The sequence below is a fragment of the Chlorocebus sabaeus genome, chromosome X (assembly GCF_047675955.1).
Source record: "Chlorocebus sabaeus isolate Y175 chromosome X, mChlSab1.0.hap1, whole genome shotgun sequence".
Taxonomy (NCBI): Eukaryota; Metazoa; Chordata; class Mammalia; order Primates; family Cercopithecidae; genus Chlorocebus; species Chlorocebus sabaeus.
In genome coordinates, this window is record NC_132933.1 from 55,585,356 (window position 1) to 55,597,152 (window position 11,797).

General features: G+C 38.0%; 1 protein-coding gene across 1 annotated transcript in view; it reads right to left on the reverse strand.

Moving 5' to 3' along the window:
- Window positions 1-2,681: 2,681 nt before the first annotated feature.
- The window catches only part of DIAPH2 (diaphanous related formin 2), a 904,603-nt gene continuing 895,487 nt past the window's right edge, over window positions 2,682-11,797 (reverse strand). Inside the window, exon 28 of the mRNA XM_073013533.1 lies at window positions 2,682-8,361. Within this exon, the coding sequence (XP_072869634.1) occupies window positions 8,297-8,361 (65 nt within the window). The 3' untranslated portion in view covers window positions 2,682-8,296. The remainder of the gene's footprint in view (window positions 8,362-11,797) is intronic.

Consider the following 11,797-nt stretch of genomic DNA (forward strand, 5'->3'; position numbering starts at 1 on the left):
CTGAATCAGTATATTTTAATGTCCACTCAGTCTTTGTCAGTTTTTTGTTTCTTTGAACGGCCATTTAATGTTTTGGCTTTCAGTGTTGTTTAAAAAAAAAAAAAAAGGAAGAGAAAGGAAAAGAAAAGAAAGAAAAGAAAGGGGAAGAAAAAGGAAGGGAACTGAAGGGGGTGGGGAAAGAAAGGAAAGGAAAAGAAAGCAACCTAGAGATCTTACCCTTGCTCTTATTACCATAATCACTATAATATTACTGAATAAGTTCTGCAGAAATCATGTTCTCCTTTCTGCTCCATGTCTCTGTGATTTGATGCTACTTGCATATAAGGCTTGCATGAGCCATGCGACAGTACAGATAATAGGATCATAGCAGCCGGGTGTGGTGGCTCATGCCGGTAATCCTAGCACCTTGGAAGGCCGAGGCAGGTGGACTACCTGAGCTCAGGAGCTTGAGACTAGCCTGGGCAACATAGTGAAACCCCATCTCTACTTAAAAAAAAAAAAAAAAAAAAGCCAAGTGAGGCGGCATGCGCCTGTAGTCCCAGCTACTCGGGAGGCTGAGGCAGGAGAATTGCTTGAACCCGGGAGGTGGAGGTTGCAGTGAGTCGAGATCATGCAACTGTACTCCAGCCTGGCAACAGAGTGAGACTCCAACTCCGTCTCAAAAAAAAAAAAAAAAAAAAAAAAAAGGATCATAGCAAGCCTCAGAGCTGCAGCTGTGCATATCTGTGGTGCCACTGAAAACTGCTACCCCAGTTTGCGGCCTCATTTCTCATAAGTATTATTGCAATAACCTCCCAAAAAAGTTGGTCTTCTGTGGCCTCTCCGCACTCTACCTGTCCTACATAGAGCTTCTAGAGTCATCTTCCTTCAATGCTCCAAATAATTTCTTTGCTCAAAACCCCTCAATATTTCCCTGTCCTGTACAGAATCAAGAAGCCCAAACCACACATCCACTGCTGTGACTCATGGACCTTGCACTCTAGTCAAACAGAATTGTTCAATATTCTCTGCGTATGCACCAAGGTTCCAAGTTTATACCTCGGCTCATGCCTTCCCTCCCTCCCTCTTCAAACAGATGTCACTTCCATGAGATCTTGAACCACATCTAGCTGGTTCACTGTCATAAAGCCTGGTATTGTGTGTGGCACACAATAGGTGCTCAGTAAATACTGACTGAATGACTAACAGTGTCACAGATCCAAATTTACTTACCTCTTAAATTTCAGTTTAAATGCCAGCCACTCCACAAAATCTACACAGATCTCAGCTTCCCACCCAATAACCACCCCACCTCTCTAAAACTAAATTCTTGCTTTTTCTGAACCTCCACAGGCCTTATATCAGTTTCAACATCAATCAGTTTCTTTCTACCTTGAATTACAATTCTGTTTGTACATATCCCATCTCCCACTAGACTTTGAGATCTTGAAGCCAGGAGCTATGTTTAATTCATAATTGTGTCCTGAAAAAGCAACTTCCATTAAATGGACACTCAGTGATGAGAATAGCCCCACTGGGGAGTGGGGGTGGGGGCAGACTTTAACAAAGTAGAGAAGTTGAGGGGTTTTATTTATTTATTATTATGTCAAATAATATGATAATAGTGCTTACACTTTGCTCATAAACATCAAAAGGTGATGGCTGGACCTCAATTAGCCAAGATATAGGTGAAAATATTAGCTGAACTGCTATTATCCAAGATATAAGGTCATCATCGCTAAAGATTGAACTCTGGCTCATCTCCAAGAACTAGGAACAAAGTTATGATTTGCATAATTCATATATTTGCAAGTTGTTTTTCCTGAAATGGACACTACCTGTAATAATATTTTATTTGTGGCCAATGGGACTCTAGACATTTAAATAAATTCAGTCTGTAAATGAGATATTTGGCTATAGCTTTATTTTTATTGTAAATCAAAACTATATAGCATGTTACATGTATTGCATATATATTAATTTCTGGATTTCCATTTTTCCTTTGAGCTCTGGCCTTTAAGCTCAAATTCTCCTAGTTGTGGATACTAACGTTTGCAGACTTCCTATTAAGGAATTTGCCTATTTGGGTCTAAGGGGGGAGAAAACGCCAATGTATTTGATTCCTGATGTAAACCATTCCAAGGGAAACAATGGTGTTTGGTTTGCCTTTGAAACAAATGTTTCAGATCATATTATTTATAGACCTGGTTATTACATTGTCCAGATCTTCATTTTCAAGTCACCCCACCCATGATGAGATATTCTATTGAAGGCTCTCCAGAAAATAATAATCTACAGTCCTTTTATTACTCATTCCAGATTTTTACCCTTCTGAGCATTTGAAGCCCACTTGCTTAATTCTATACTCAATACCAAAACAAAACAAAACAAAACAAAAACCTTTTCTGTTGAAGTAGTTTCTCTGGAGCATGTAAATCACCCTTCTGATGTTTCTAAACTTTTCAGTTGCACAGTATCTCCACTACTGTAGCAAGCAGTGCTAAAGAAAACCTTATGATTCCTACAAGTATGTTTTTAATATGATCCCATGATCTCCACCTGACGGGGCCCATATAAAAGCACTCCTGCACTTCTCTTTGGTTGAGGCCTCTCCTCCTAGAATGTTCTCACATCCTGTCTTGACTCTCCAGAGTTCATGCCTTTTCACTTGTGTTTAACCTTAATTATCATAGACAGTACAACATTTAATGTATATCTTAACTTTATTGAATAAGTAAGTAGCCATTACATATAGATTGCAAGTTATTCTTGGTCCTGCTTAGAGATAGGCGTTTATTCCAAGGTGAAACGAGAGCACAAATCCACAGTTCTACTGCAAGTGAAATACTTCTTTAGGGTGGCTTGGTATGGACACAATCTCCCTCAATACCCACTCAAAGCAGTCTTTGCTTTCACCTCTCCCTTCAGGTAAGGGATTCACGGTATTTAAAATAAGCTTGTAAAGAACCCTTCTGTATCAGAGGTAGTTTTGTGCCTGTATTGTGAACCATAGAAGGCATCTGGTCAAAGGCGTCAAAAAAGGGGCAGAAGAGGTACATCAGAGCACAGAGTTGGGATCGATTATTTTTTTCAAGTTAATTGGCCATGGGGGCAAAAGTATCAACCAAAATTTAGAATAGCCTGTCCATCCATTTAACAACAAAGCATGCAGTAGCCTGTGCAAACTTTTAGAGACAAACTTCGATTTGGTTTGAGCACCATGAATGCATCTTAAAAAGTGAAAAATCCATTTATGTGCAATGAGTACTGTAGTGAGTTGCACGGTGCCCCCCCCCCAAAAAAGAATATATTCAATATCCTAATCCCTGGAACCTGTGATAGTACCTTATTTGGAAAAAAGGTCCTTTCAGATGTAATTAAGAATCTTGGAATAAGGGAATTAACATGGGTAATCTGGATGGGCCCTAAATCCCATCATAAGTGTCTTTTTAAGAGAGAGGCAGAGGTAGATTATATATACAGAGGGGAAGTGATGTGAAGACAGAGCAGAGGGAGATGCAGTCACAAACCAAGGAATGATGGCAGCCACAAGAAACTGGAAGACATGGGAAGAGTGCTTCCCCTAGAGTCTCCAGAAGCAGCTCAGCCCTGCCAACCCCTCAATTTTGGACTTTTGGCCTCCAAAACAAGAAGATAATAAATTTCTATTGTTTTAAGCCACTGGGCTTGAGGGTAATTTGTTACAGCAGCCACAGGAATCTAATACAGATTGTGAAACTGGGAAATTGGGTACTTCTGTAACAAATGTCTTAAAATGTGAAAATGGCTTTGGAATTGGATAATGGGTAGGGACTAGAAGAATTGTGGTGGGTGTGATAGAAAAAGCTAGATTGCCTTAACCAGATAGTTGGTAGAAGTATGAATGTTAAAGGCATTTCTAGTGATGGTTTAGAAAGAAATGAAGATTTTATTGGAAAATGGGAGAAAGGGAATCCTGGTCGTATAGTGGCAAAAAGTTTATCTAAATTGTCTAGTACAGTAGTGTGAAAAGTAGAATAAATGATGAACTTGGATGTTTAGCCGAGGAAATTTTCAAGTCTAGTGTTAGAGGTATAGCTTAGTTTCTTCTTAGTGCTTATAGTAAAATAAGACAGAAAAGAGATACATTGACAAAAGAGGCTGGGCATGGTGGCTCACACCTGTAATCCGGCACTTTAAGAGGCCAAGATGGGTGGATTGTTGGAGGCTAGGAGTTCAAGAGCAGCCTGAGCAACATAGCAAGATCAAGCCTCTACAAAAAATGCAAAAATTAGCCAGGCATGGTGGCATGCACCTGTAGACCCAGCTACTTGGAAGGCTGATGCAGGAGGATCACTTGAGCCTGGGAGTTTGAGGTTACAGTGAGCTATGTTTGCACCACTACACTGCAGCCTCTGCACTCTGGGTGGCAGAGTGAGACCTCATCTCTAATAAATTAAAAAAAAATTTTTTTAAGAGAAAAGAACCATATAAGTGGACAAGGAATCAGTACCTGATAACTGGGTAAATTCGGAGCCTATTCAGATTGTAAAAAAAAAAAAAAAGATGCTAAAATTAGGAGATTCACTGTTAGAAAAGTGTGCTCTGGAGATAAGCCCAAGGGTGTGTCTTGACAACCTTTGGCTAGTGCTGAAGAGGTTAGGCATTAACTTGTGGATTTATTTGACTGTTTCAACAGAAGCCAAGAATAGAGATGGGGTTATTCAGGAAAAATCTTTTCTGAATGTGTGAATCAATGTGACATACATGGAAGACCCACAAGGTTTTTGAGAATGCTATACCAGCAGAAACACTTCCAACTGGGCCTAAAAGGGACAGGGAGAGAATAAAATGAAAGAAGATTGTGAGACTGCCAAAAGTCTACAGGTAGGAAACCCATTGATAAAAGTACTCAGCTGCAAACACGTGCTACCCTTCAAGATAAGGGAAGCACCATCCTGAGAGCAGACCTGCAGGTACAGAGGCAGAGGCCCAAGTGTGGGAACAGAGGAAGAAATGCAAGCCACAGGCACAGAGGCAGAGGCCCAATCCATAGTCCAAGAAAGAAGAGCTACAGGCCCAAAGGGTGGAGCCCTGAGAGAGAGGATTACTGCCAGGTCTTGAAATATAAGAAGAGAAATTTGTCTGGCTAGATTTTGAAAATGATTGGGACAGGAGACTCCATTCCACTTTCCATTCTCTCCTTTTTGAAACAGAAATGTCTGTAACCGTTATCCTATGCCTGTTCCCACCATTGTAATTTGAAAGCAGGTAACTTTTCTGTTTCACTGGTTCTCAGAGGAAGAGGAATTTTGCCTCAGGAAAGACCATACCAGAGTTTCACTCATACCTGATTTAGATGATCTAAATGATAAGCTTTGGAACTTTTGAACCAATGATATTTGAATGAGATTTTGGACTTAGGATTGAGTGCAAAATGGGTTGAGACTTTTGGGAATGTTAGGATGGGATGAATGTCTTTTACACATGAGACAGACATAAATTTTGGGCCAGAGGGCAGACTTGGGTGGGCTAAGAGTGGCTTCCTAAAAGATATAGCCACATCCTAATCCCCCAAACCCGTGAATGTTATCTTATTTGGAAAACGGGGCCTTGCAGATGTAATTAAGTTAAGAATCATGAGGTGAGGAGATTATCCTGGAGTCATCTGGGTAGTCTCTAAAAGTCATAATAAGGATCCTTATAAAACAGAGGCAGAGGGAGATTAGGTACACAGAGGAAGGTGATGTGAAGACACAGCAGAAAGAGAAATGTGGCCATAAGCCAAAAAATGCCAATAGCCACCAGAAGGTGGATGTGGCAAGGAAAGATTCTCCTCTAGGGCCTCTGGAGGGAGCATGGCTTTGCTGCCCTCAAGAAATGTAAGCAAATAAGTTTCTGTTGTGTTAAGCCATCATATTGGTAATTGGTTACAGCAGCCAAAGGAGATGGATGCAATTAGTTAATATTTTAAGAATTCTGTACCTTTAAAAAAATATTCTGAAGAAAATCTGCATAAATGGTGCTTCTCACATGTGGCAGTAATATGGCCAACAAAAGACCTTAGTGTAATTTGGTTTCATACTAAAAATGTCACTATATACTTATTTTAGTGATACTTTTCAATCTAAAACAAAACTGCAAATGGCTAGAGCAGGACCATTATAAATCTGGGAAACAAACCTTTTAACTCAATTATTGGAACTTCATGAAAGACCCTGAAAAGTTTTTTAATGTTTGTGAAAAGCAAGTGGGATTTGCTCTAAATAAAAATATATAAGTTATCAATAATAGTACTTCATTCGTTCTTGTTCACAAACTAGAAAATAAGGCAAGTTTGCGTCTGGAAAAGGTGATACATATCAGTATTTCTACCTTGACCAGCTTGATAATATAGCTAGGCATATGCTCCCAAATTTTAGTCAGGGTTAACATTTTCAAAATCACTCTCCTACAGACTGATAAGCTGTCAAAAGAATTAAAAAAGCCATACCACGAAGATTTCAGAAAAGACATTGTAAAGTCAAAAATACACATATTACGTATTTACATAAATTAGAACCTAAACTTTTGTTGTTGTTAAAAAACAGTGTAACTGATATGTCCCTTAAATGTGTATGTGCACATGTGTGTGTTTGTGTATGTGTGTTTTCAGATCGGATAGAACTATAAAATCTCAGATACTGTCACCCTTTTTGCTTTCTCTATTGTAGCAGCTTCAGAGCTTTTAAAAGTATAATACCTAAGTAAGGATGCACTGGAGGCAAAGGCAGCAGTTTGAATCATTATACATCTATATAAAGGAATCTGTAAGCTGCTGGTCACTTGTTTACTTTATCTCAGATGGGGATTTGCCAAGCCAGCCATTTGTTCTTCTCTCTGAATATCTACAATGTGCTTTGAATGAGTAGAAACAGTATTTTCTATAAGAAATATACATGTAAGAAATTTCTTACAATAATCACAATCATCTGCGTGAATTAGACTTAAAATTGCACTCCAGAGAAGTTATACCACATTATTTCAATGTATATTTTAAAATAATAGACAAGTTAAGTATAACTTTTACTCCCTAATCTATTTAAGAAAAATGTAGAACCTGTTTTCCCTGCTAGACTTGTTTTGGCAGCATCATTTTAATTTGTTAATATAAGGTAAGTAAGTATGATGATAATTGAGAAGTTCACTTAGTTGGAATTATTGTAGCAAGAGATATAAATATACACACATATTTACACATACATACATAAAATTTCTTTTTCTTCTTCAGACCACCAAAGTGAAATTGGAAAGAGAGTAGAAAGGGAGATAAAACAATTGACCTTTTAGACAGTTTTCTGCTGCCTCCTGCAAAAAGAATTCTTTTTCCTCTCAGGTTTTCTAGAATTCTATTCCCTGCCTTCAAGGGACTCAAGGGAGAAAGAAGCAATAGAAAAAAGAAATAAACCACAGAGCATAGGAATCAATATTTGTCTTTGAAATCTAAATAAAGGTAATAGAATTTTCAGGTTCATCCCTAGCATAAACATTAAAATGTGAGGGTTTTCTCAAAAATAGCCATATAAAGTATTTGTATAAAGTAGATATCTGTGCATAATTAGAAAATACCTCTTTAAATAAAGTTTAAATCACTTTCTCTAACTGATTCGGTTAAACTTTGGTTTATTTTTAGCAATGAGAAATGCTTGCAATATCATGCTGAAATGCTAGCTAGACTAATGATAAGTTTAATTTCAGCCAAAGCAGATGAATCCATCAGCTTTCACTTGAGATAAGATTCTAAATAACTCAACTGGGGTGGAGCAGTACTTTCATGAATTTCCAAAATGGCTTCTCTTACAGTGTGCATAATATTAGCCCCTCTCCAAATCAAGATGTATATTTTTCTTGGCCCTTTTCTATTATATATGTAACAGGAATTGGAAGCTGACACTGGATAATACTTTCTATTCTTTTTCTTCTCTTTTGTTTTTGGTGGGGGTGACTTACACATTTAAGATTTTAAATTTTTGACAGACTGAATGTTTTTGAAAGCCTTAGAACTCTTCAATTTCTTACACTTTCATCATCACAGTCAGGTCACACACAATTACAAATGATACACATCTTTACACTAAAATGGAACACATTTTGTAATCCTGATAACTGTATTCAGATTAGAATAATTGTGGGAGGAGTCTTGCAATAGTATTACAAATGCACACTACTTCATCCAGCTTATCTTGATCTTTGCAAAAATGCACTTATTCCCTTTCCAGCCGCTGAGTGCATACTTTGTTCTTCTCAAAATGCATCATTTTGTTTACTTAAATATTTTCATATTCTTTGGCATCAGGAATCACTTAGATGAGATAGCTCCATTGTGGCGAGAGCGTGACCTTTCCAAAGGTACTCGTCTGTTATCTGTAAGACAAAGAGAAAAAGAACCAAAAGCATGGTAAGCTTTAGATCTTTGCTATTACATGATGTTAGGTTGAGAAAGGTTTTCAAATAGTCCTGAAAAATCACTTCAAATGAATATGTAAATAAGTAACAAGGAACTCAGATCTGAGGAGTTCATGCGGCAGCTGCCCGGCTGAGTTCAAGAGTTCTGCAATCAGCAATAAATGACATTTTCTTGGTAAGCGAAGTCAGAGTGATAAAAGAAATGGAAGCATTCTCTCAAGCACAGTCCCCTTGGAAATAGCAGGCAACAACAAAATTCTTTGGTAAAGATGTTAAATTGAAAAGATCTATATACAGCACCTTTTGTTGGAAAGCACTTCAATTCCCCATGAGTTTTCAATCTGTATGTTGGCTACCTCTAGAGGACACCAGCATGGGCAGAGCAGAAAAGAGTTTTTATTTTTTACAATGATTGCAGTATGTGTCAATCACACTAGCTACCAAATTTGCTTGATTGTATGATGTAAAAAAATTCAATATATAGTCATTATGGGAATGAATAATGAATAGGACCTATTCTAGGTCCCATTCACACTACCCGTCACAGGAAGAATAATTATTATAGAGACAACAAAATTTGGAAAACAAAGTTTAAAAGCATTGAAAGTTGCTGAAAATAGTTCTAGCTTTAATAGGGAAAAGGTTTACAGCTCTGCATTGCAATGATCACTACTATGTTATTATCACCTCTGTTTTATGCTCTGCTTAAATGCAATTGATGTGGGTGAAAATTCCTTTCTGAAAAAAGCATAATATACTTAGATTCTCTATTTAGAATGAGACTAGGTCCCTAAAAATAATGACAACCACCAGCACTTACATAAATGCTAACACTTTACACTCGTTAATTTGCTAATTCACACAACATCCCCGGGAGGTAAGCCCATTTCATTCTATCCTATTATCTGTGCTTCAGTGATGAAGGTTACACAGCAAATCAATGGTATGATGGGGGATTATAATGCAAAGTTAATGCCTAAATGTCAGACCTGCTTTGTTCAGAGGTGAAGGTTGGGGCCTCCCAAGCTGCTACTCATTTCCTTCTTGAGATGATGACACCCAACTAACACATCCTGCCTGTTATATGGGGAGGAAAAACTCAGAACTGCTGAGGTTTTGCCATGGTGCCTTTCTTGTCTGTGCTACCATCTCTTGACTGATTTCCCGGTAGTCTGTGGTCAGCAGACAGAGCAAAGCTAACGGGCCTCCATGACCCCAGCCTCATTAACACCACGGTATGAGTGTCCTGAGCCAACCAGCCGTAAACTTAAAGCCTACTGAGTGCTTCATAATGCAATAATATCACTGAGAGGTGAGAAAGAAAGGCATTTTCTCTACTCAGAGATATATCCGAGTGATGGATTATTTGGGTATCCTTTTGAAGATACCATTAAAAAATCCATTATTTAGTTTGAGATATGGATCACAATTCAGCTAAAAATGTGAAGATAACATTCCTGAATAAAGGACTTATTACTTAGATGTCACTGGTTTGCATACAGATTGGTTTTCTACTTCTTAGAAAACATTTAAAAATGAGATTACAATATAATGGTTCCCATTGCATTGCTAGCATGAAAGTGTTTGGTGTTAAAGCTACCAGACATGAGAATGATGGTAGCATTCCTAGAGGATCATGCTGACTTGAAAAAAGACTTGTGCCTTGGTTGTCCTACACACTAAGGTCAACAGGCATCCACACTTCACTTCAGTAATGCTACTGGCACCCCACACTATCACTCACTACCCGCTAGGTCCAAGACAAGTACCACATTCAAAAACCCAGCTTTGCAGCAACAAATGATGGGATGTAAGGCTTCACATCAATGTGCAACTTACTGGTGTCATCTGGTATGAGAAAACAAAGTTTCAGGTCAAAACAAACTGACGGAAAGACATGGAAGCTTTTGCAAGGCAGGATAAACATTGAGTTCAGGGCCTAAATCCAGCTTTTGACATGCACAAAACATAATTATTCTAGATTTTCTCCCTCTCTTTTTTCCTTTCTCCTTTCCTTTTTTGCCTCTACCTCCCACACCTCTCTGGATGTCTAATTTGTCCCAATATTAATGAGATAATTATAAGAAGCAATTCTGTAAAAGTTGCTACTCACATTTTCATAATGTCAACCTACAACCTTTATGAAAAAAATATCATTAGAAACAATAGCAGCAATGGCTGATCTGGACCTTTTATTTCCAACTCTCTGTATGTATGTTAAAACTAATTTAGTTAAAAAAACCAAACATATATACACATATATATAAATATAAACATATATGTGTGTGTGTATGTGTATATATATATGTACACACACACTCTTATACTCTGCGTGTTTGTGTGTGTGTAAATTTGGTTTCACTTATCTTCACGTTCTAATGGCTAGCAATCTAATGATGATGACTTCCATGTTTGGAGTCATGTCTTCTTTTAAGTAGAGATTGAATATCACTCAATTGTTTGAAATACAACTTTTATATTTATAGTATTAAAAACTAATGGGGAAAAAGCCATGGCCTGGCCCTCATAAGGTCAGGACTCATAGCTGGCATCACATTTATGAGAAAAGGGCAAATGTTAGATATGATTGCTGCCAGAGGTGATACATTAATTTGGGTGATAGTGGACATGGTTGTATGTCCTCTTTGGAAACAGGTGGAGAAACTGGGTGCTCATGTGATATGATCTGAGAGCTCCATGAGACCCAGCCTGAATCCAATTCACTTTTCTAACTAGTCTCATTCTCCTAATACTAGTATAGTTTAGGTGAAAAAAATACAGGCTTCTCCTTCAAAAAGTCAATAGTTGACAACACATTTATTTACCTGAGATTATATGGAGGGCTTTGTTAACAAGTAGTGGCATCCCTTCCAATCTGCCTGTTATCTTTTTGGAAACCAAAGAGAGAAAAATGGAAGAGGAGGGTCTGTCTATGTATGTATACTTGTTGGGGACATTGTGCAATGAAATACAGAAAAACACACTTGATTGGAGGAGGGGGTAACAGGAGTTGTCATATTCTTCATCTGAGTCATTTTTCTTAATTCATAGACTAACACATTATGGTCTAAGAATTCATTAAGGGATTCTAATGTTTGTAAACATGAGGATTAATGCAGCAATAAGCCTGAGAAATCAATCCCAAAATGGACCTTCCAAATCCACCAGAGTCGGCTATGCATACGCTAACAGATTCTTTTTGTTCATCAAAGGCTTTGAAATGTGCTCCACGTGAAGGTGAATAGATTCTGATACTATGAAGAGTGACCTGGATAAAGCATAAGGTTGAAGACAGGAACACAGTTATATAAAAATGTGCATCCTGGGCCCGGCACGGTGGCTCCTGCCTGTAATCCCAGCACTTTGGGTGGCTGAGGTGGGGGGATCACCTAAG